This window comes from Callorhinchus milii, unplaced genomic scaffold, assembly GCF_018977255.1.
Source record: "Callorhinchus milii isolate IMCB2004 unplaced genomic scaffold, IMCB_Cmil_1.0 Scaffold10, whole genome shotgun sequence".
Classification (NCBI taxonomy): Eukaryota; Metazoa; Chordata; class Chondrichthyes; order Chimaeriformes; family Callorhinchidae; genus Callorhinchus; species Callorhinchus milii.
In genome coordinates, this window is record NW_024704751.1 from 14396605 (window position 1) to 14422121 (window position 25517).

Below are 25517 nucleotides of genomic sequence, written 5' to 3' on the forward strand. Positions count from 1 at the left end.
GTTTTTATTGCAATGATTACAATTGGTTATTTGTTTCAATTTATAAATAAATAAATGGTAGTACTGTAATTTCAAGAGCACTTTGCTAAACAATTTTAGATAACAGCTGTTATGGGAAAATTCTATTTCTTTGTTTCCAGTTTATTTACAAAATAAATTGTTTAGGAATAAAACAATATGATCCCAGCACAGAACAGCATCAAATTGCAGTAATTCTCAGTAAGTACAGCATTCTCGCCACTGTCTGATTCAGTTCCATGTGCCACAGGTACGTGATCTGTACGGATTCATGAGCGCAAACACGCATACCATTTGTTATCTATACATTTGCCTACTAAATAGTCACTACACTTTACAGTAAATGATGCAAAATTCTTTGAGATGTCCTGCCTTGAAAAATATTATATAAAATGCAATGCTTATTATAATCTTAAATTTTCCTGATAGAAAATATCCCACTTGCATGTAACTCCACAGTTTCTTTTTCATATTACCATTCACAAATTACATTAGCATGTGATTAGATTTTTCTCCCCTCTTCTATAATCTGAACATTTCTGACCATTAAAGAAAAGATTGGTACATTATATTGACAGTGTATACAGGAGTGACTTTCATCATCTTTGATTTCTTTCAAAGTCGATGGCAAAATCAGACCAAAAAGCAAATCGTGTTTATAGTTTATGGGGGAAAAAAATGCTACAAAACTCCACAAAAATAATTGGAAAATGTGATTTAAAAAAAAATATCGCGCCGTGTCGCATTTTTCTGTGAGGTGACTTTGGAGGCACGAACATATAAACAGAAAGCCAACGCATAATCTTTATCCCAACGTGATTGATTTAAAGTGTTTCACTGAACAGCCAGGCAGGCCATTGCTGAAAACATTACATCCAAAGGTGAGGTGTGGGATTTCAATACGCACCAAGGTTGTGATCTGAGCTTTAAACATTTTCATTTTACTTGGACATAAATGTAATAAAAAAAAATAGAAAAGAAATATCGCTGGTGTGTGTGGTCCAATTTCACACTGGAGGCAGAAGCTTTATTACCCGAACCACCAAGGCAGCAGCCCACGATGCTGTATTTTTGCAGCCTCTCGAGCATTTTTAAGAGCCGTCTCTTGAACGCAGTTGCACAGAACACTGCAGGTTTTTCCTTGCACTGAAAATATTATTTGCAAAGCTACGCCAAACCAAATGGTTACTATGAATATAAAAACTGAATGAAATTGGCTAGATGTCGTATTTTCCACTAGAATGACTGATGACAGCAGGCAAGTCAGTGACTTAGAAATGATTCATAAACCCCACTGTAAAGCATTAATACACTCGTAATATACTTGGGAGATAACATGCCCTAGACACACATTAAAGACACAAGCAACTGGTTGTAAATAATGCTAAGCTCGGATAAGAATCATTGCATTGGTTTCGCCAGCTGAGTCTATTTTTCTCCGAAAATGTATTTTAATAGTTTGTCACTGTTTTTCTGCATCCGAGTTTCTGGAGATGAAAGTGGCCTATTTTATTTACCCCTCCTTACCCCCAACACCCTCTCCCCCCGCCACCTCTTCATCTGATTTACATGTTTCATTTCTTTTTGAAAGTTCCCCGTTTCTCCTGCAGCACATTGGGCATAATGCTTCCATATATCAACGCAGCTAAACTTAAGTCAGCTGCAAGCGATTGTTTGAACTGATCCATCATCCTCGGTTTGTAATGGAGCTGTAAAGCAACAAAAAAAAGATATATTTTTGTATGTAAAATAAACTGATTAAATATTAATTGTCCTAAAGGGGACAAAAGAACCGGAGCAACGATCCAGTGTGTAAAGATGCATTGAGAACGTTCTATCTGAAAGTTTCTTTATAAAAGCAAATTGTGCAAAGATATTCATCACACGACACCTTGCGACTTCTGTTGACTGGCAACAAACATCAGTGAAACTGTGGATTAACAAACTGCCTTTCGTCCTAAGGTTTCACTTTATAAAGACCAAGAACGGGATTACATTGCTCCCCAATTCACTCTGTTCCCAACCCGGTTGAGGTATTACGAACGAGTTATGGGGTAGCGAGGAACATCACAGTCTGGCTACAGTACTGACATAGTAGGTAGGCTCATTTATCAGGGACCATCTCCAGAGAAACTGAGGATCAATAAGATAATTAGAGACATTTGAGTCAAAAATTAGCTTACCCAGGCCTGAAAATCAACTATGTGTCACTAAGTTAAACTGATAAAAATGGACTAAGATATAAGAATGCATTGATTAAAAGAGGCTCTGCAAAAACATCGCCTGTAATGGGACTTCACCCAATGTGGAGTCCTGTAGCTCAGTGGTTAGAGCACTCGCTTTGCAAACGAGAGACCTGAGTTCAATTCCAGGCAGAGGGCGAAACCTTGGGCAAGTTTCCTTACTTCACACAGAGCCTAACAATAATCCCTCCAAAACCCAAAACAATAATAAATTGGTCATTTTCAATCTACGACTGTTTGTGGGACATTGCTGTGCGCAATTGGCTGCCGCGTTCGCCCAAAAATATACAGTCACTTCACTTTGCAGTGTGTTCTGTGAAGCGCTTTGGGACGTCCTCCCGACGTGAAAAGCGCTATATCAAATGCAAGGATTATTATTATTATTATTAATTTGTCCTTTCTCCTGCGGGAGAGGGAATATTGATTCCCATCAGTGCTGAGCTAGTCGGGAATGAGAGCAGAACTGGTGGAATTGGCCTCTTGGGAAAGGAAAAAGGTTGCTTAGATTTGTATAAAGCTCATTGCAAATTAGGGAAACATCTTAAAAAATATATTTGGAGAGGTGGATGGTGCCCACGCACTTGTTGCAGAATGCAAGCGAGAGGACTGAGGTTTGATTCCTGGGAAGGGTGAAACCTTAGGCAAGTTTCCTTACTCCACATGCCTCTGTTTACCTAGCAGTAAGTAGGAACCCGGTTATTAGTCAATTAGCGGATCGCTTTCCGGGGGTAATAATCCCTCCAAAAAACAATTTCAGACACTTAATCCATGACTGTTTGTGGGACTCTGCTGTACGCAATTGGCTGCTGGGTTTCGCCCACAAAAGACGCTATATCAAATGCAAGGATTATTATTTATATTATAATGTGAATCCAGTGGAATTATATATAATTTGGAACTACATCACATTTTTCTACAATGGCAAATGAATAAACAGTTGCCACTGACTCATTTCTAAGTAATATTTCAGTTACTTTACCAAGTTACTTTACTTTAGTTACCAAGGCTCCTTTATGTTGCAGTATTATAATTTATGTGTTTGTTACGCTCCTTATCTGTGAACATGGTGTTTGTGTTGGATTCTGTGGTTCAATAAGAAATGCATTATTTTGTTGTGAATCTCTTTCTCTGGGTTAATTTATAGCCGGAAACACCTCACGCAGTAAAACATCTTAAAATCTTAATGTAGATGTTTAACCATCTATGACCTTTTGGCGAATAGAATTAATGAATCTCCCATTATATTCTTGGTGTAATGAGACGTAAGCACTTTTCACATTTAAGTTAAATGCTACATAATCAACATGTATTTAATAGTGTTTCGGGTGAATATTAACTTTTTTGTTGTTGTTGAACGGAAAGGGTAAAAGTAAGCTTTTTAATCAGGCAATACCAAATGCTTTTTCATCACACTTGGTCAGTTTGAAACCATAAAGTACTTTAGTAATTTACCCTATCTAGCGTTCTACATGTTAATATCCATCTTACCTCAATGCAATTTAGCAGAATGCAAAAGACATCCTTTATATAACTACCTGCGCTAACTAAGCTTGCAAACATCTCTCACCTTCCTCTCTGATCAGGCGGTGGTTCTTAAATGAAACCTGTAAGAAAAACGGTGTCAAAATGCTGACTGTGATTCAAGGACTTGCCAAACGCTGTATGCTTTGAAATTGCTAAGAAAGTAGAGTAAATCTAGACCTGGTTGGAATTTCTCTCCCCCCCACTCCTAAGCCGTTCGCCCTCGTGTGGACTGTCGCGCTGTGATCGATCTGGCTCTCACCTGCTTGTTCACTGTTTGGACCTATTTCTGTCGTGCACAAGGTTTAATCTTTTGCAAAGACATCAGGTGAAATTGGTCTTCTATCTGTTCATAGTCATGATCGCTGTCATCATCGTCATCAATCTCCTTGACTGGCAGTGCTTTGGAGAGAAGAGTTTAAGAGAATATTAAAAGAAAAACACAGTTGAATGCTAACCATCTCGATAAACGTGCCCCGTGGGCACAGCTGTCCGGATAAGATATATCCTAAAGGATGCAAAGCCTCTGCAAAGCTGGGCCCAGTATCGTCCATCAAGTTCGCATTTTATAATTAATTAAGTTAAATTACTAAACAAAAAATATTCCAATCTTTATTTGTGAATGAGGCTTTTTTTTTAAAGGTCATATCCCTTGTTTTCATTCAAGTGAAAAGACACTTTCTCAACCCTACAGCCAATTGCAATTTAACCATTTGCTAAATTGTCTTTCCCATCAGAATGACAGTACTAAGCAATCTTTAATCATCCAACGGGGATCAGGATGTGCGTCAGGTTCAGTTGTAGCACTCTCATCTCACATCGGGACTTGGAATCACATAGTCTAAGCTGATGCTCCCAATGCAGCACTGGGGGGGTGTTGCATTGTCGGAGGTGCCGTCCTTTGGATGAAACGTTAAACCGAGGTCCCATCTGCCCGTTCAGACGGATGTTAAAGATCCCATGACATTATTCGAAAAGAGAAGGGAGATTCTCTCTTCGAATGTCCTGGCCAATAATTCCTCAAAATAAAAAAAAATTGGTCACTCGCCCCACGGCTGGGACGCCACTGTGCGCAATTGGCTGCTGCGTCTCTTCCACAAAATACAAAATACACTTTTCAGTGTAGCCTATGAAGTGCTTTGAGATGACTCAATGACATGATAAGCTGCTGTATGAAATGCGAGGGTTATTATTAGGATGCTTCATGCAGCTGAACCAAATCACGAAGAGTAGTATTATGAACATTAATCTTAAAGTGTTACAGACATATGTAAGCGTTCAACCGCTGACTGGATGCTGCCTCTCTCTCGCTCTCTCTCTTACTTACTCGCTGATCACCTGTACAGTGCCACAAAGCTGCTAATAGCAAAATAGTCTGACAATCACTGTGCAGTCACAAGATTATTACGCAGTAGTGTGTTAGAAACATAGAAACACAAGTAGGCTATTCAGCCCCTCGAGCCTGTTCGGCCGTTTTATAAGATCGTGGCTGATTTGTACCTCAAGTCCAGTTACCCGTAACTTGCTCCATATCCCTAACACTCCGACCGAACAATAGTGTTGGAATAGAGTCGCTTTGCAAAGGACTTTTGCCAAAGCAAGGGGTGGGAGGGGGGGGCTGTGTGTGCGTGTGTGTGTGTGTGGGGGTGGGTGGGAGGTAGAGGGATAATAACGTAGCCTTTATAAACCCACAGGAGCATTGGTGTGGCAGATGGCTAATGGACCTCTGTAGAGCACTAACTCTATAATTGATTGACGATAAGATTTAAAGCTATTTAATAAAGGATGCGGTGTAATGGACCATGGTCATTATGGTTACATAAAAGGTGATGTTAGTCGTGCCTTTTGTCATCTGTTGAAACAAGCTCATGAAATGTGATGGATCCACAAGCCATAGCATGTCAACTTACACAGGAGCGAGGTTCTAGGCTTTGGGTGCCCAGGTAAGGCCAGAAATTCTCAACAATAATAATATTTGCGTTTCGTGTTTGCAAATAATCTTGGAACACCTTATCGGGTTGCCGAGATGAGTCGAAGGACTTCACAGGGATTCACTGCCGAGTGTACTTTGTAGGCGAACGCGGCAGCCCATTTGCGGACAGCCAATATTTTGCGTTCGGAGAAACCTTTCTCCGTTGGCCTGGAAGAAACAGCACAAGGCATTTTCGGAAGCCTTTTCGAACCATTTGTCACATGTGCCATCCGCTCTCTGGCCTGTTCCACGTCCCAAGCCCTGCACGCCCCACCATCAGCCTCTCCGCCCTCACCCTTTGGATCTCCATGCACAGTCCTTTGGCCTCGCCCTCCCCCGCTCCTTTGCCTCCTTCGAGGCCCGTCTCAAGACCCTCCTCTTCGACCGTACCTTCGATCGCCTTCCTTACCTCTACCCTCCCTGCCCTCCACCTTTCCTGATCCCAACCATCAGCACAGGTGCAAAATCCTTTACTGTGTGTAGATGTAATTTGCTGTTGTTGTTGATATTGTTCACACTTACGCTGAGGAGGAGATTTCAAATACTTTGATGGGGTCTTCGTCTTCTTTCCCTTTTGGTTCTTTGTGTATTCATTGGGAGTGGCGCGCAAGGAAGATGGTTTGTCACCGCCGACAACCTTAGGCTTTTCTTTTACTGACAATCCCTGAGAAAAAGGACAAAGAAGTGGATTAGCTCCATGACCGTTGCTCTCGCTTGTCAAACCGAGAGCTGTCTGCGCAGCGGACGTGTTACTGCGGGCGTGGGAAGCCTTTTTTTTAATTAGCCGCGCAAACGGTTTGGACGCCTCGCCGAGTTTGCGGTGTGCAGAGATCGCGAAGAAATCTTTGGATTCAGGAAGCAGAGAAATTTCCGGCACAGAATTTACCGTCACTCTGGCCATCATGCCTGTGCTGGCTCTTTGAAAGAGAGCAATACATTCAGTCCCATGTTCTCTCTCTCTCTCTCTCTCTCTCTCTCTCCCCCTCTCCTCTCCCTGGAGGGATAAATCCTGCTCACCTCATCCAGGAAAGTACTAGGCACAGGTTGGCTGGAGCCAAGGCTTGGGGAGGGGATTCCAGAGTGGGCATTGGGTAGTAACTGCGGGTGTCCAACCAGCTAAAACCACATCATTTGCCATTGATAGCACTGTCTGGCCAGCTTTCCCCCTCGGACCACCCAACCCAACTTTTAGTTGCCGAAACTTTGCTTGAGCAAAGATAGTGGCAGCCACCAGGTGGTGTCGGAGCCAAACCGATCTGACTGGCACGGCAGTTGGTTCAATGCTTGTGGGATGATTGAATCAGCTCGGAGACACATTCCACACTAACTGTTGCTGTTCGCGAGATAACGATCGAGACAGTTTCGCTCACCGGTGCCTCGACCTTTACCGTATCAAATGCAAGGATTGTCATGTCGTTTGTGAGACCGTATAGAAGCGTTGGTCTATTATTATTATGGTTATTATTATAATTATTATTGCTATTGTGGAGGACAAATTTGCAGGGCTATGGGGATTGATTCGAGTAGCTCTTTTCAAAGCGCTGGCAGGGCAGAGACACAATAGGCCGAATGGCCTCCTTCTGTGCTGCATAATTCTATGATTCTATGATAATAATAATAATAATAACAATAATCCTTGCATATGATAAACACCTTGTAACCAGAGAGAGAGTTCTCAAAACGCTCAAAGAATATAATAATAATAATAATACTGTAAAGTGGTTTGACTAGGTGTTTTACAGGCGAACACGGGAGCCAATTTGCACCCACCCTGCGATGTACAGCCATGAAGTGAGCCACCAATTTTATTTGGGGGACGGTCGGCAAGGACACGGGGAGAGAGAATCTCCCTTCTCTTTTCGGGAAGCCCCGCGGGATCTTTAACATCCGCCTGGACAGCTGTGGGTATGTTGCATTGTTCCGACCCCATCAATTTTTTTGGCTGCGTTATTTCCAACCCAGGCCATGGCTCCAAATCGGTTCAACGCAATGAATTTGTTACTTAGTACTTGGCTTTCGCCAGCGCTGTGTTCACCCACAACAACATCAATCTGCAGACAGCGCATTTGCGTTCTGTCTAAGCCAGCTGCCAGCCAACAACTCAAGAGATCACAGGCTTTCCACAAGCTCGTAAATAAAGGCTTTTGCCTGGGGTAGGACAAATACGGGGCGGACATATTGCTGAATTCACTTTATCGCTGAAAATAGTCATTGCTGTGGCAACAGCAGCACTATGCGACGTGGGGCAAATGTAATCATACCAACATGGCTTCTCCCTGTCACGCTTGAGGCTAACCGAATCAGGCTGTGATTTTATAGCTTTTTCCCCCCTTGTTGACGGCCGGAAAGATGGTTAATTGATTGCAACTTCCTCACCCGGCACCTCCTCTGATAGTTCAGTAGGTAAACATAGGAACAGGAGTAATAATAATAATATAATAATCCTTGCATTTGATATAGCGCTTTTCACGTCGGGAGGACGTCCCAAAGCGCTTCACAGAACACACTGTAAAGTGAACTGACTGTATATTTGTGGGCGAACGCGGCAGCCGATTGCGCACAGCAATGTCCCACAAACAGTCATAGATTGAAAATGACCAATTTAATTATTGTTTTGGGTTTTGGAGGGATTATTATTAGGCTCTGTGTGGAGTAAGGAAACTTGCCCGAGGTTTGGCCCTCTGCCTGGAATTGAACTCAGGCCATTGAGCCTGTTACGCCATCGTATAAGATCATGGCTGATCTGTACCTCAACTCCAATCACCCGTCTTTGCCCCAGTACCCCTTTGATACCCTGACCTACCACAAAATCTATCCACCTCAGTCTCAATCTTACAAATTTGAATGGATCCAGGAACCATTTTGGGGGAGAGAGTTCCAGATTTCCACTACCCTGTGGGTGAAAAAAAAGTTTCCTGGTCTGACTCCTAAACGGCCGAACTCTAATTTGAAGACCTTTCCCACGTTGGACGGCTCGTTTCCGTGTGAGCCTTTCAGCAAGGTAGCTTCCACCAAGCGGAAACAATTTTTTTTGTGCGTGGCAAAGAATATAATCACTCTTCTCGTGCTCAACCCGGCTCCTGAACAGAAAAATCCCACGTAGAGAAAGACAAATGCCTACAGAGAACCGTAAGAGATATCAGTCGCTGGTGGAGATTAAGCTGTTGATTGGCTATTTTGGAGATGTGCTGATCACAAGCTTCTTCACAGTTACTGAGCAATTTGGTAATTAATCAAAGAGGGGGGGTGCTGGCTTCCCCATGGGGAGGCAGTGAGGCTTTAGCCTTTTGTATCGAGTATAAAGTTAGTTCAGGCAAAAAGCAGCGAGGCTGGATTCGAGCCGCCTTGTCACTTTCAGGAGAACTTGTGAACCTTGAGATTCCGGTGGAGTGGTTGGAGCGCTCACCTCGCAAGCGAGGGGACCCGAGTTCGATTCCTGGCTCCAGGGCGAAACCTTAGGCAAGTTCCCTCGCTCTGCACGTCTCTGTTTATCTAACCAGTAACTAGGAACCGGGTTGTTAGGCAATTGGCGGATCGCTTTCCTGGGGTGTAATAATCCCTCCAAAAATAAATTCAAAAATTGGTCGTTCAATCCATATAATTCAATCCAATATGGGGCTTGAACCCTCAACCGGCCGACTCGGAGACAAGAACGCTGACGACTGAGCCAGGCTGACGCTCAGGCAACTGTGTCGTGGGCATTACCAGGCCGGCTCCACACGCCCTGTCACTCCCCAAACGAAGGGGGCATTTTACTCAACATATCCACAGGTAGCGTTGCCTCCTCCCTCAACCCCTCCGCCCAGAGTTATCACACAGCATCGTTTAATCAACCGCAGCGCTCGTAACACCTGGCTCCGAGCCAATGTATAATGAAACCTTCGCTACAAGTGCTGCACACAGCCAGCTTGTCATTCTCGGGTTTAAAGGTTTATCAGCAGCGAAAGGTTTGGGAGTGATGATTGATGACTTTGACTGGGCAGGTTACCTGGTGTGTTGCTCAGTAACTATGGTAATGTTAGCCCCGAGCAATATTTTCCCACCAAAACAAAAACCAAAGATGGGTAATGAGCTCTTTGAACGGACTGTCTGTTCCAACAGCCGCAGTCGCATGATGTAGGGACCAGCGCCGTGTGGCATTCATATTGATGTGTGTAACAGCTCGGCTGCCAGTGATTCACACGTACACTTGCACCATTAGCAATGTTGCTGCTGCTTTTTACGGTGCTTCGGGTTTTGTTTGGCAATAATAGCAGCAGGCGATCGGACTCTGTATGTCTATGTGCGTGTGTTTGTGGGTACACGTGCGCGTACGTGTATGTGCGTGCATGTATGTGTGTGTATCTTGGTGTGGGTGAGCGTGTGTATAATAATTTGATACAGCACCTTAACGTGCCGTCGAGATGTCTCAAAACGCTTCACGGAATATACCGTAGAATGAATTGACTATATTTGTGTGTGTGTGTGTATGTGCGCGTACGTGTGTGCACGCGCGCTTGTGGTGTGTGTACACGGGTGTGTATGCGTGCATGTATGTGTGCGCGCGTATTTTGGTGGGTGTGAGTGTTTGCGTGTGTGTGTGCGTGCGTGTGAACATATGTGTGTGTGTGCATATGCACGAGTGTGTGTGTGTGGGTGGAGTCCTCACTAAAACCGTTCCTCTCCTGTGAAACCAAACTCCAACACAATTCACTGTCTTTAACTGTCAGTGGAGAAAAGACATCTATCTTATTGAACAGAGGATAAAACTAATCATTGTAGAGTGGATGTGTGAAAACCCTCTTGTCCAACAATTTATCTTTTACATCAATCAATTTATCAATCAAATTATCCATCGATCAGTCTTCAATAACAAACCTTGAATATACCACCCGCAATGTTGAAGCGATTCACAGGTATTGTCGCAACGTCTTGTGTGCATGTATGTGTATGTACTGGCGAGTGTAGTGACTGTGCACTTGCGCGGATTCACGCCCGCACGCTCTCCTTTCCGTGTCCTCAGAATAACCTCTGTATAGAAGGTTTTTACTCCGTTTAAAGTAGTGACTGTCCAGAAGTAATGCTCTAGTCTAGAAAGTTATACCTCACCTATTACAGAAATACGCAGTCACTACACTCGATAGCAAATCCTGTGAGGCGCTCTGAGATGTCCCGACCACGCGATAAGGCGCTATAATAACAACCGCGAGGACCGTTATCACTGCACTATCAGCGCGGAAAGCGTCGAAATACAATTTGTTTCTTTCAAAGATAATTCAAAACGTTCTTACTCTGGGGACCAAAGGAGGTTTGTCGTCCTGGGGCTTTGGGGAAGGGAGGGCTGGTGGCAGTGGAGGTCGCAGGGAGGATCTTGTTGGATGCTCTCTTTGGAGGGCGAGGCGGAGGGCAGGAGCTTAAGTTGGAGCACTTGCGCAGGTCGTAATACATTGATTCGGTCAGCTCCACCACCGAGGCCACATGGGTGGGAGCGATGTCCTCTGATGGCCTTTCCGCCAGGAGCTGGACAGACAGAGACATCCACTCGACCGGGATGAAGAAAGAGTCTGAAGGCTTCTCGGCCAGGCTGACGAGCAGGGTGGGCACCAGGATACTCTCCTCAAGCTTGATGGCCGGGAACGGCTTCAAGGGGTCGATCTTGAAAGCCGGGTCCTTCACCGTGACTTTGACTTCGAACGGGAAGTTGAATCCGTCGCAGATCTCCGAGATGGTATACTTCCTATTGTCCCGGATCTCCTCCACGAACCGTCCCTCCAGGTACCAGGGAAGCAGGACCTCCTCGACCATCCCCTCCTCGTCCTCGTCGTCCTCGACTTTGTTGCAAACCAGGACGTCGATGTCTTGAGGGACCCCGCAGGACACCACTCTAGCGGTGGTCTTGGCCAACGCGATCAGGCGCTCTCCCACGCAGAGGGACACCTGATCGTCCTCGTTGCTCATGCAGTCTCTGGTCACCACAACGTGAAGCGGAGCCTCGGAGCTGACGGCGTTGCAGAGATCGAAGGTGGTGTGGAACTCCCTGGGTCTCCTCCTGAACATGCCCTTGTACATGGAAGAGATCAGGAAATGCTGGCTCACCTTGTTGCTCATGGAGGTGGCCAGGATTTTCTTGGTCACCTGCTTGCTGTGCACGGTGAGGAGCGCCCCCTTTCTCAGGCAGTGGGTCCACTCGTCCTTGTAGGGGGCCAGGAGCCCCGGGGAGTCCAGGATCTCGACCGCGGCGGGAAATGTGTCCTGCGGCTCATTCATCAGGTCGAGCAGCGAGAGAGGCTTGATGAACGTGACTTCCTTCTGCTCCTCGGACACGTCGCTGACGTCCACCTCCAGGTTCGACGGGATCTTCACGATATTCTTCCGCACTGCGCGGAGAGAAAGAGAGGCAGGAGAAGGAGGGAAGAAAATTCAGATTTTTTTTTGGCGGCGTGGGGGAGGGGGGGGTATAATCGGATTTTAAGATCCATCGGACTCGGATTTTTTGAAATCGATTAAATTTGGGGGATTTAAAATTTTAAACAAAGACGTTGAATAGCGTTAAGAACGAACAAACTCTCTGTGCGTTCGATACTGCGCCTCATCACGTCGGGAGGACGTCTCAGAATCGCTTCGCCTTTCGAGACGCCGACGCTTGAGGGTGAAAATCCCGCGAAGCGCATCGAAAATGCGAGGTTTATTATCAAACAAAACAGAACCGGGCGACTTCTCTTTTTGTTTTCGGGTTGCTTTCCAGCATCTGCAGTGCTTTGGGTTTTTTTTTTTGTTTGTATTTAGTGCAACGCTGCTTTTCTTCTCGGAATAACCCGCCTCGAAGTTCTTCCCCTTTACCCTGTTTTTCTGCTTTGCTATCGGTTTCCCCTCTTGTGTTTGATATCCTGCCTGTTTTGTTGCAAGTTATTTCCAAACCCCAACACCCCACCGCACACACTTTTTGTTCTGCGGTATTAACACCTCTATTCCCCTGCTTTGTTGCACCCCGCACCCCCACCCCGCTTTGTTTTTACCTCATTAACACCTCTTTAACAACAACAACAACAGCCACAAAATGACATTTATAGAGCGCCTTTCACGTCGGGAGGACGTCCCAAGGCGCTGAAACTCATCATCCCTTTCCCTCTACCCCATTTTCTCCTTTGCCTCCCTTGCGCTGCCTCCCCCCTCTCTGAAAAGCCTCTCCCTCCCAACATGCCCTAATTCTGACGAAGTTGACTCACTTTCCTCTCTCCTTAGACGCTGCCTGACCTGCTGAGTGTTCCCAGCCGCTTCTCTTTTTGTTTGCAAGGTTTATTATTATAATCATTATTATTAATATTAAATTTTCGCCCACAAACCGCACAGTCAGTCGACTTGACAGCGCGTCCCGTGAAGCGCTTTGAGACGTCTCGACGAGGTGATGAGGCGCTGTATCAAATGCAAGGATTATTATCATCGTTGTGGTCATCATCAGTATAAGTGTTGCTCACTCACAGTGCATGATGGCTTGTATTTCATACACAGGTTCCAGCAGCAGATCCCCGCGCAGATACTTCTCAGTGACCCTGTGCTCCATCTCGACGTAGATCAGCCTCTTGCTCCTCAGAGGCTTGGAACTCAGGATCTCATCGATGCTGAACGACTGGTCCAGGTTCTCGGAAAACTCCCCGGGCAGTGAGAAGGGGAGGTTGATGTACAGCTGCTCCTCGAGACCGTCCACAATGCAGGTGGCGAACATCTGTCCCTTGACGCTCTTGACACCTGTGGCCGTGATGGGGTCACCCTTGCAGATGACACTGCCCTGTGTGTGGATATCCTTGGCGCTCTGAAATGACACCACCTCGAAGCCTTGCTCCCCGTGCCTTTGCATCATGTCTCCAATCGACCTGCAAGGGGCCAGCTTGAAAGTCCCTGGTATAGAATAAATAATAATAAAAGTAACGATAACAGAAAGCCTTGCATTTGACACAGCGCCTTATCGCGTCTTCGAGACGTCTCAAAGCGCTTCGCGGAATACACCGCGAAGCGAATTGGCTGCGTATTTCGCGGGCGAAACGCGGCAGCCGATTGTACGCACAGCAGCGTCCCCGCAAACAGTTGTGGACATGCAGAGGGAGAGAGAGACCACAGACGGAGACAGAGAGACAGCCTTTCACGTCGCGAGGACGTCTCAAAGCGTTTCGCAGGACTTTACTGTGAAGTCCAGTGACCGGGCCCAATGCGGTTGGCAGCCAATTTGCGCGCAGCAACGTCTCACGAACAGCTGTGAAGCGAGTGACCGATTTTATCTGGTGGAATCGGTGGCCAGAACACCGGGGGAGGGAGAGAGCGAGAGACAGAGAGACAGAGAGACAGACTCCCTTCTCTTTTCGATTGGAGCGATTTAATCTTTAACGAGCACAGACGGGAGCTCGGTTTAACGTCTCATCCGAAGTACAGGGCCTCTGACAATACAGCGCTCCCCAATAGCGGAGGTTGGGGGTCTTGGGATGTCCTCCCGACGTGAAAGACGCTATACAGATGTAATCTTTTATTGTACATAGTGCCGTCTTGGGAGCTGGTTATGTATTTTGTGGCCTCCAGCACTCGCATTGTTTGTCCCTGTTGCACCTCCTGTTTGTTTGCTCTCCGCTTTAAGCGTAGATTTCCACAGATGGTGCAGTCGCTAAAGAATATGCATTCATACCTAATGTGCTGCTGGCTCCGAAGATGTGTTTCACAAAGTAGAAAGGTTGAAAATTAACACCATTACTTCAGCGCATTTCTTGTTAATGTGGAATATAAACCCAGGAGATGAGATACAGATGGAAAAGAAATAGGAAATAAAGAGCAACTGGGAAATGGGACCACTCTTGTGTTCTCAGAGTTATTACCGGGAATAGAAATGAGAAGAAAGGAGAAATTGTAATGAAAGAAGCTGCGTGTTTATTGTCTTCTCTGTGTCGAAAAGCGTCTCTTTAAAGTGAAGTGTAGTGACTTTTTTGGAGGCAAACAGTTTTTAATGCACGCAGGGAAGATGAATGATGGAGATAACAAGGATAACAATACTCATAATATTATTCGCCGCGTTACAGCGGCTTGAAAACCGCGTCGAGACGTCTCAAAGCGCTTCGCAGGTTATGCTGTAAAGCGCAGTAGTGACTGCGTGCATTTTGTGGGTGAATTCATTAATGAATGGTCCATTACTCTGATGGGTTGTCGACCAGGGCAATGAGAGAGAGAGAAAGAGAGAGACAGAGACTCCCCTCTAAAGAACAAGCAGATGGAGAGTTAAGTAACGTCTCATTTGAGGGACAGACACCCCGAACACACCCTTCCCCCCCAATCTCCCCCACCACACACCACCCGCGCCCCACCCGCACCGCCTACAATGGTCCCGAGGATTCGTTAGCGCAGGGAGGACCCAGGAAAGGGCTGGCGTCTGATTATTGATCCGACGCTGAAACGATCCAGTCCGTGGGAAGCCGCGGTCAGTCGGTAAAAGCAGTGAAAGACTCGGTCTGATGCGGTGAGAGAGCGTTTGACTTCAAATCAAGACAAGTTGTTCCAACCTCATGCAGGTGGCTGCGACCACAACTTGTGGCTTGTTCTCTACGCCCGCGGCTGCTCTGCCTTCACCAGAATACTGAGACGTCAGAAACGATGTGTGGAACCACGTGGAAAAGGACTCCCTTTTGTGGGAGAGGTTTCCTGTATTGCCGATTGTTATGTGGTGATGTGCCCAGCAATGTCCCGCCAAACATATAGCAACAATAACCCTGGCGTTGTATTATATCTAAAGGATTGTTAACCAGGTGGATAGAGAGAGAGAGAGAGAGAGAGAGAGACAGAAGTACCCTTCTCCTTGAACATCATTATTTTTCGAACAAACACTTGAACGAGGCGGTTGGTGTGTGCAAATTGGCTGCCGGGGGAATGGGGTGCTGGGGGGAGGGCGGAGGGAGGGGCGTTGGGGGGGAAGGTGGGGGGTGCGGCGGCGGTGGTGGTGGTGGTGGTGGTGGGGGGGGAATTCAGTGAGATATTCACATAATGCACGAAGCGTTGGAAGAATTGTCCGAGCGGATTCCAGCGGAAGCAGACACGCGACACTTATGCACGCTACGGACACACGCTCGACACACATGGGTACACACGGACACACGCGCACACACACAACACACACACACACACACAAAACAGGTATACACACACACACACACACACACACACACACACAAGACAAACATATACAGCCCTGGGTGAAGAGCGCTATATAAAGCGAGTTGCTGTTGCTGCTGCTGAAGAGCCTCCTAAGAATGACTTTCACGACGGGTTAAAATGGGAGCGATTATAAAGTCACGGATCGTACCGGGTAGATCTGGCGGGAGGTCATAGGTCATGCCGATCTCCGCGTTTTCGCACGTCACCTTCTGCAACTCTACGTGGATTATTTTGACCAGGTCGCCAGTCGACAAACAGCACTCGTTTCCCGAAATTTCGTAGACGGATCCTGTGGGAGAAGAGAAGAGAACGGTTGAGAATTCGCTGTCAGCTCCGGCTTCAGGCGGATCAGTTTCCCCCCCACCTCCCCCCCCCCCAGTGGTCAGCCTAGTGGTCAGCTGTCTCTCGCCTCGTAAGCGAGAGGACCCGGGTTCGATTCCCGGCCGAGGGCGAAACCTTAGGCAAGTTTCCTTACTCCACACGCCTCTGGTTAGGTAAAGATCAAGATTAACTCCACCTGTCCTCTCATCTTAACCTGCGCTGACGTTGTGTGTACAGATGTGTCACGTTTCAAAGCGGTGACAATAATAATAGTAATATTAATAATACTACTATTAATGATAATGCCTGCATTTAATATAGCAACTTATAACCTCTCAAAGTGCTTCGCGGAATATATTATCGAGTGGATCGACTATGGGCGAAACACGGCAGCCAATTGCGTACAGCGATGTCCCACAAACAGTTGTGGATTGAGTGACCAAAATATTATTATTTTTTTTTACAAAGGGGATTGTTACCCCCGGGAAAGCGATCTGTCAATCGACTAACAACCGGGCTCCCACTTACTGCTCTGGGTAACCAGGAGGTGCGCGGATTAAGGAAACTTGGAATAAATAATAGCTGCCTTTAGCTGCACGGTGCTTTTAGTGCGGTGTCTTTATTGCTGTATCGCAGCAAGTAAGTAGTCACAATTCCACAAATATTGCTCTGGGAGCCCCACACGCTTAACAACATGATGTGCGTTACTGTTACTGCAAACAGGGGAACCATAAGAGATAACTTGTTGACAGGAGTTCCAGTTTCACTATCAGGTCCAACACTGAGGAGGGCAAGAGAGGGGTGACTGCGATGTCGGAGCTATTAATCTGGAGTGTTAAACTGAATTCCTGTGTGACGTTCATATGGGGACACATCTCGAAGCTCTAAAGTGCGGTGACCGTGTAGGTTACAGGCAAAAGCGGCAGCTAATTTGTACACAGTCACGTCCCCGCAAACAGTCGCAAAGATAATGAGTGATTTTATCGGTGGTGGGGGTGGGGGAGTGGGGGGGTAGAAACTCGTTCTCTTTTTGAACAGTGTCAACAAGCGAGCAAGACATGTTTAATGTCTCATCGAAGGACGGCACCTTTGACAATGCAGCGCTCCCTGCACCCTACGCCCCCCCCCCACCCCACCCCTCTCCCAGTTCTGCCCTAAGCCTGGCCTTCGTGACTTGACGGGAGTGGGGGGATTGTGGGGGTGGGGGGATGAGGGAGGGGTGTGAACCCACGAGCTTCTCACTCGCGGGAACATTTCTGCTGAAAGCAGGTTGAGGAGAGGGAAAGATAGAGAGGAATCCAGAGAGCCTGAGAGAGAGGAGAGGAGAAGGAGAGAGAGGAAGAGGGAGGTGAGGGGGGGCGGGGGGGGGGTTGGGTGGTGGGGGAGAGAGAAGGGGTTAGAGAGAAGAGAGAGTCAATCTGGTTCTGAGACACTGATTGTCCAGCGCCTTGGGACATCCTTGTGGAGTCCTGTAGCTCAGTGGTTAGAGCACTCGCTTTCCAAGTGAGAGACCTGAGTTCAATTCCAGGCAGAGGGCGAAACCTTGGGCAAGTTTCCTTACTCCACACAGAGCCTAATAATAATCCCTCCAAAACCAAAAACAATAATAAATTGGTCATTTTCAATCCACGACTGTTTGTGGGACATTGCTGTGCGCAATTGGCTGCCGCGTTCGCCCCAAATATACAGTCAATTCACTTTACAGTGTGTTCTGTGAAGCGTTTTGGGACGTCCTCCCGACGTGAAAAGCGCTCTATCAAATGCAAGGATTATTATATTATTATTATTATCCTCCCGATGTGAAAGGCGCTGTTACGCACATAGGTTTGCTGTTGTCGTGGTTGACAAGTTGTGAGTGATTGGACATGATCTCATTGCCAATGATCGCAATTCCTGAAATCACAGGAAGCGAAAGTGGGCGAATTTCTTTGAACATCTTGTTCCAGGCAACGCTGCTTTTGTGACTCATTTCAGTTTATTTGCACTGAAACCTGTGCGGAAACCGAAGGGTCGGAGACTCTGCCCTTCCCCTTATTACAAATTAGACCGAACACAATCTTTCCCGGGTGACAACTCTCCCCTATCCGTTATTTTTTGGTCGGCCGGGACTGAGAATTCCATGCATTCCACCTATCATCATAAATAATGATAATAATTGTCATAATAATAACCCTTGCATTTGATACAGCGCCTTATCAGGTCGTCGAGATGTCTGCAAGCGCTTCACAGAATATGTTGTAAAGTGAATTAACTGTATATTATGTGGGTGAAACCCGGCAGCCAATTGCACACAGCAGCGTCCCCACAAACAGCCGTGGATTGAGTGACCTACACATGGAAATCAAGGCGCTCTCTTTCTCTCTCCCTTCTACCCCTCTTCTCTCTCTCTCAGACTCTCTGCATTTCTCTCTCTCTTTCTACCTATCTTTGTAATGAATTTGGCGCAGGTTGGCAAGAGCGAGGGTGGCTTGGGGACTCCAGAGCGCGTGCATTGGGGTAACTACTGAAGTCTAACCAGCTAAAGTCACACAGCTTGCCATTGATATCGCTGTCTGGCAAGCTTTCCCGCTGGTTGCCGAGCTCCAACCACCTTACCCGTTAGGGCTTTGGCATGTAGGGTTAACAAGAGCTGAGTGGGAAGATTCCTTGCCCCCAGTATCTGGTCTGCTCTTCCAAGACCTGCCGATGAGCCAGGCTGGCTGTGTGGTCAATTAGCAATGTTCCTGGAGCACTACGTGCCCGTCTGGCTCAGTAACCGGACTAGAGACCACCACAGAGGACTGACTCAATTCCGAGGGAGCAGAGGGGGAGCCCAGTCTCGAGATAGCCTGACCGCCAGCGCTGTTCCCGCCAATGTCGCCCCGAAAAGCATCAGCAAACACAGTGCTCAGCTCGCACCAAGGTGAACCAAACAGTCACACGTTGTCCACAGAGCCTTTCATGGACACAAGCTACTTGAAGAGACAGAGATGAGGAGGGAGTTTAAGGGCACTGACTAAAGCTCTGGGGCAAAGAGAGACTTTTCGGAGAGGGTTTTGCAGAGCAGGGAACCCCCCCCCGCCCCCACCCCCAGAGGCGATTATTTTGAAAGTCGGGTCGTGAAGTTAAAGGTAATTAAGAGAAAATTGTGCAAACATTTGCCGACCGACAAAAGGCATCAAGATGTTTGCAGCGCGGTTCCTCCTGGCTTTCTCTCTCTCGTTTGTTTCTTAATGACGACAATAGCGACAACAACTTGCAGTTACACAACAGCTCAATGTACATAATAGTAGTAATAATAATAATAATGATCCTTGCATTTGATACAGCCCCTTATCGCGTTGTTGAGACGACTCAAAGCGCTTCACAGGTTACACTGTAAAGCGAGTTGACAGTCGTTTTGTGGACGAAATTTGCTTCCCCCCACCCCACCCAACCACTGCCACCCAACCCACCCCCCACCCAACTCCAACCCGCCGCCCCAACACAGCTCCCACCGGGACGTACCTTGGAAGTAAACTCCAGAGTGGATCTCCAGGATCCGCGGGAGCGTGGAGAGATCCAAGTCGCAGACGTAGTCCTGCAGGGAGATGATTTGCGAGTCTGCCATCGAGTCGCACGGCTCGCGATTCACGTCCTCGTTGGTGGCTCGGCAGCTTAGCAGCCCGAGGCGCTCATAACCCTGAAGTGTCACCTCTCTAACCACCACCCTCCGAGCAGCGTCTCTGGTGACAAGGTCTTCTGTTTTTTTAAGCTATGCAAATATATGTACAGCTGCATGTGAGCGCTCAATCATCAACCAGGATGACACAGCACCAGAGACGAGGGCGGGGGGAATGAAACGAGAGCGAGAACGACAGAGAGAGAATGACACGGAGACAGAGAGAGAAAGAGAGAGAGAGAGCGAGAGTAAAAATGTGATTCATTTGACAAGGAAGTGACACCCCTTGTGAGGAAGTCTATATTTTTTAAAACTTTGCCAAAAATGACTGGTAACCCACAAACCACGCATCTGTCCGTTGCCTTATCCTGTCCACAACTCGGCTCAAAAGATGTCTACTAATTTTCTTTTATACCCTCTAAGCCACATGCGAGCAAATGGGGGAAGTTAGGCGGGGGGGGGGGGGAAGTGGGGGGAAAGTTAGGGGGTGTAGGGGAAGGATGGTGGGGTGGTTTGGAAACTGGGGGAATGGGGTTATGGCTCCTCCCTACCTCTGCGACCTAATAAAACTTCACCAACCTGTCCACTCCCTCCGCTCTGCAGACACTCGACTGCTCCATGTCCCCCGCCCTGCCCGCTCCACTATCGGCAGTAGGACCTTCAGCCTTTCTGCCCCCATCCTCTGGACATCCTGGAGCCCCTCCGCCTCGCCCCCTCCCTTGCCTCCTTCAAGGCCTGTCTCAAGACCTTCATTTTCGAACGCGCCTTCAGTCATCTTCCCCCCTCTCCCCCTCTTGCCCTCCACCCCTCTCTGATCCCAACCCCCAGCTCGAGTGCAAACCTCTCACTGTCCAGAACCTTGACCTCCCGACGTGAAAGGCGCTGCATAAATGCAATTTGTTGCCGTTCTCGTTGGAAACTAATTCCTGTGGACATCAATACATCTCCAAACATTAATTATTAATCAGTGATTGATTGTTTATTTTCTAGCAAATACCTCATACACTAGAGTATTTTATACAAAAAAATCATAGAGTCAATGATTAACTGGTGTGTTTTGGGCCAGGTAACCAGGATATAATTATTTTTGGTCAGCCGGGTGTCGAATCCCCGCGGAAAGCTATCACCAAGCTTAAGCGTATCCAAACCTAACTGAGCATCTCACCTACACATGGAGATCCCAGAAATAATGACGATATTCTTTGCAATTTGATAGAGGGCCTTATCACGGCCCCACAAATACACGGTCACTACACTGGGCAGGAAAAAAATCACCCGCAGGTGAGCTTACAAATGCTTTGTTGCCCTGTTGTCTTGGAGCTCAACCCTTAAATCCCTCTGCCCATCATGTCTTTGAAAGAGCCACCCATTCACTTCCCCCTCCCCCACTCTTACCCCATAGCCGTGCAATTTTTTCCTTCTTAAATAACATATCCATTTCCCTTTTGAAAGCTGTTATTGAATCTGCTTCCGCCAACTTTTCAGGCGGTGCGCCAGACCGTAACAACTCGGCACCCCTCCCTCTCGGTTTTGCTTGCACCTTTGACCACCTCCTACCTATCCCACTGATTTCCCTCCCCCCAATCCCACTGGTTTCCCACAGAAAAAACAGTCAATTCACGTTACAGCATATTCCGCCGAGCGCTTTGAGAGGTCTTGAAGACGTGATAAGGCGCTGTATCAAATGCAAAGGGTTATTATTATGATGAAGCGTTTTGAGACGTATTGAGAGCTGCTGGTTACGTGCTAGTTGTTGTTGCTGTTCATCTGAGATCCAGTAACTCTCCCCCTAATGAAAAGTGCTGATGAATTAGACCCAAGTTGTTTTCACTTCTGCTTTTATCACTGCGTAATGGGAACAGGTTGCTACCAACTCGAACCAATTATTTCCCATTTTTCTTGTTTATCCTCACTGTACGTCCTTCCGACGAGCTCGTTGCTTTTGCAAGTCAGCTGTTTGCAGGCTGTGGAGCTGGTGCAGGGCCACCGAGAGAGCTCGAGAGAAGCACAGACAGGCCCTTCTCCATCCACCCGCCCCCTCCGGCCAGTCCGCGCCTGGGTTTATTCCCCACATGAAATGCCACCCATCCTAGTCCCTCTGGCTTTTACCCCCGTCTCTCCCCTCCTTCCTCAAATGCACTGCGGGGGAAATAATAATAATACTAATCCGTGCATTTGATACAGCGCCTTATCACGTCTTCGAGACGCCTCAAAGCGCTTCACGGGATGCACTGTCGTGTGAATTGACTGGATATTTTGTGGGTGTAAAGTAGATTCGGTAGCAGGTTTCAAAAGGGAATTGGATATGAACTTGAAAAGGAAAGCAATTGCAGGGCTAATGGGGTAAGAGCAGGGGAGTGGGGCTAATGGGATAGCCTCCTTCTGTGCTGTAAGACTCTATGATTCCAACAAGTTGCACTTATACAGCGCATTTCATGTCGGGAGGAAGTCCCGAGGTGCTGAATGGCCTCAGGTCCTCTCCCCTAATGTGAGAGCTGCGGTTCTGAATAATCTGCAGCTTGTGGAGGGAAGAGTTAATAATAATAAAAATCCTTACCTTTGATACAGCGCCTTACTCTCGTGGTCGAGACGTCTCAAAGCGCTTCAGAGGATATACTGTAAAGTGAAATGACTGTATATTTTGTGGGGGAGATGGGTTACCCATAAGCCCTTTTAATATCCAGAAACTTGTCCAGAAACTTGCCTCGATCCATTTTTAAAACTCTTTTTCGGTTCCCCTTTCCATCAGTTCTGTAGGTTGTCTGTTCCCTCCCGGCTTTGTCCTTTTGCGCTATAACAAGGTCAAGCCGTGAGCTTGGCTGCGCCTTTATTATAACTTCCCGAAAGTCAGCCTGACTCGCTCGTTCGCTCGCTCACTCAAACTCTTTGCCCTGATTCAGGGTTTGTGGTGTAAGGGGAACTGTACTGTCAAGTTGTGCTGCCGTTCATTGAGACATTAAACCTCACTTCCTGCCTGTGCTCTCAACCGTATGGTAAGGCGCTGTATCAAATGCAAGGACTATTATTATTGTTGTTGTTATAGATCGAAAGGGTGCGAGGTGATGGAGTAAACCCATTCACCCCCTCGAGCCTGCTCCGCCTTTCTATAAGATCATGGCTGATCTGTACCTCGTATCCAATTACCCGCCTTTGCTCCGTAACCCTCGTTACCCTGACCTAACGGACATCCGTCCACCTCAGCCTTGAACGTTTCAATCGAGCAGATGGGAACAGATAAACAAGAGAATTGGTAGGAGAAAGAAGCGGAAAATAACTCGTTTTCCAACTCATCCACAGCCTTGGCTGGAATTGGAAGGTCTTGCAGGACAGCCTGCGAGTTGATGCGAGTCCCTGCGGAGGTAACGGAAGGGCAAGTGAAAGGGTATCTGTCGGGATGACGGAGCTTCCTGTCAAGGGAGTGAGCAATCTCATTTTTCCTTCCATTTTAATCGAATTCCATCCTCCTTCCTCCGTCCCCCCCCCCCACCCACCCCTTTATCCATCTTTAAATCCAACCTTAATACTTACCGTGCTTTAAGGTCCTCCCCTCCGCGCTTAGTTGAGATGCTCTTTCGCTGGACTCACGGTCCAAAACCCACAATTTATTTTGAAAGCCAGGAACACGTCGAGAAACATGCAGCGGTAATTTTTACTCTTTTTCGGTTCCTCTTTCCACCAGTTCTGTCGTTTGCCTGTTCCCCTCAGATTCGCCCTTTCGCTCTATGACAAGGTCAAGCTGTGAGCTTGTTTGCGTCTTTATTATAACTTCTTGTAAGTCAGCTTGACTCGCCCGCTCGCTCGCTCGCTCACACTCTTTGCCGTGACTCAGGGCTTGTGGGTTCCACACCAGGGCAGTGATGGAGGGAAGCACTACACTGTCAAGAGGCGCTACCATTCACTGAGACGTTAAACCTCACTCCCCGTCTGCTCCCTGTTCAGGCGGACGTTAAATAATCCAACAGCGCTGTTGGAAAAGAGAGTCTCTCTCTCCCAGCGTCCTGGCCGACAATCCCCTCACCTCCAAGTAAAGTCACTCTCTCGCTTCATGGCTGTTTGTGGCATTTTGCTGTGCGTAAAATGGTTGCAACGTCACCCACAAAATCCAGTCGCTACACTTCACAGTCACCACATTTTTCGGTAGAACCCCGCGAAGCGCTTTTGAGACGGTCACCTCCCCAAGGAAATGGAGGTGACTTCATTCCCCCACCACGTTTCCCCCGGTAGGTCATCTGGTTGGAAGATCCTTACAATCACTCGAAAATTGGGGCAAAGAAGGGGTCAGGGGGGAAGAAATCTTCAGGGATTGAAAATCCGTGAAAATTTCGCACCGGGTAATAAGAATCCGAAGTACAGGTCCTCAGAGGCACAGAGAAGAAATGGTGGGATCTCGGGAGTCACTGAGGCATTATTAAGGGATGTGCTGGGGAGGAAAGGCACAAACAACAACAACAAATTGCATTAAATAGCACCTTCCATGTTGGAAGATGCCCCAAGACGCTGGACAGGCTCATGGATTGACCTTATAACAATAATAATCCTTGCATTTGATACAGCGCCTTATCACGTCTTCTCGACGTCTTGAAACATTTCGCAGAATATACTGTAAAGTGAATTAACTGCATATTTTGTGTGCAAAACGTGGCAGCCAATCGCGCACAGCAGCAATGTCTCGCTGCGTGGAATATACATCAAAAGGGCGGAAAGAAATGGGAACGGATAAACTAGAATACCTCCGCCAATACCTCTCCCCAAAAGCCGCTGAAACCCTGGTCCGTGCCTTTGTACCTCTCGGCTGGACTACTCCAACGCCCTCCTCGCCGGCCTCCCCTCCACTGCCATCCATAAAATCCAACTCATTCAGAACTCTGCCGCCCGCAATCTCACCCGTTCCCCGATCCCCCCCAGTCCTGGCCAGACTGCACCGGCTGCCTGTCCCAGAGAGGATCGACTTCAAGACCCTCACCCTCGTATTCAAGTCCCTGTACTCCTCTGCACCCCCCGACCTCTCTGACCTCCTCTCTCCTCAGCACAGTACCCGTTGCCTCCGTTCCTCCGGGTCTGGCCTCCTCCTCGTCCCCTGAGTCCTCCGCTCCACCCTCGGCGGCAGCGCCTTCAGCCACTACGCCCCGAGGCTCTGGAACTGTCTCGCTCCCTCCTTTCCCATTTTCAGGTCTCTGCTGAAGACTTTCTTTTCGACCGCACCTTTGGTCACCTTCGCCCCCCCCCCCCCCCCCCCCTCCCTCCCCTTCCCCCCCTGGGCTCGGCCCCGGGATCCGTCACTGTAAAGCGCTCTGAGACGCCGTCCGACGTGGAGGGGGCGATATACATCCAAGTTGTTGTTGTTGTAGTTGTAATGAATGGGTGAAAAGAGGAACAGTAAAAAAAGTTTTAAAAAGTTTGCAGTGTCTTAAGCTGTCGGTCCACCCCTCCCACCTCGGGCTGAGTCAAGCGAGGAATCCTATCTGCTTTACCAGTAAATTCCTGTGAAGCAACTCGAGATATCTCGACGACGCGCAAAGGTGCCGTATCAAACGCGAGGATCATTAGGATATATTTCCAAGCCGTTAGAAAAAAAAGTAATCCTGCGTTTTAAAAGTTTTTTTATTTCTTTTTTTTAAAATGTGCACTTTCGAGAGCG

At 47.5% G+C, this 25517-nt stretch overlaps 1 protein-coding gene and 1 long non-coding RNA gene across 2 annotated transcripts; both read right to left on the reverse strand.

The window, feature by feature from the left end:
• Positions 1–623: 623 nt before the first annotated feature.
• LOC121848065 lies at positions 624–4168 on the reverse strand. Its single transcript, XR_006085322.1, has 3 exons — positions 4045–4168; positions 3829–3865; positions 624–1727 (listed from the first exon to the last, which is right to left on the reverse strand). It is a non-coding gene; the product is annotated as an uncharacterized LOC121848065 (long non-coding RNA).
• A 2169-nt stretch (positions 4169–6337) lies between these two features.
• On the reverse strand, positions 6338–23745 carry themis2 (thymocyte selection associated family member 2). Its single transcript, XM_007894809.2, has 6 exons — positions 23408–23745; positions 19726–19972; positions 16067–16207; positions 13213–13629; positions 11025–12110; positions 6338–6418 (listed from the first exon to the last, which is right to left on the reverse strand). The coding sequence occupies exons 2-6, from the start codon at positions 19826–19828 to the stop codon at positions 6393–6395; spliced, it is 1773 nt and encodes a 590-aa protein (XP_007893000.2). The 5' UTR covers positions 19829–19972; positions 23408–23745; the 3' UTR covers positions 6338–6392.
• Between the last annotated feature and the right edge of the window lie 1772 nt (positions 23746–25517).

Coding starts and splice junctions, on each gene's coding strand:
- themis2 (XM_007894809.2), bottom strand. CDS start 19,828: ATGGCAGACTCGCAAATCATCTCCCTGCAGGACTACGTCTGCGACTTG. Junction 16,208..19,725: donor CTCTGGAGTTTACTTCCAAG/GTACGTCCCGGT, acceptor CTTCTCCCACAG/GATCCGTCTACGAAATTTCG. Junction 13,630..16,066: donor CCTCCCGCCAGATCTACCCG/GTACGATCCGTG, acceptor ATTCTATACCAG/GGACTTTCAAGCTGGCCCCT.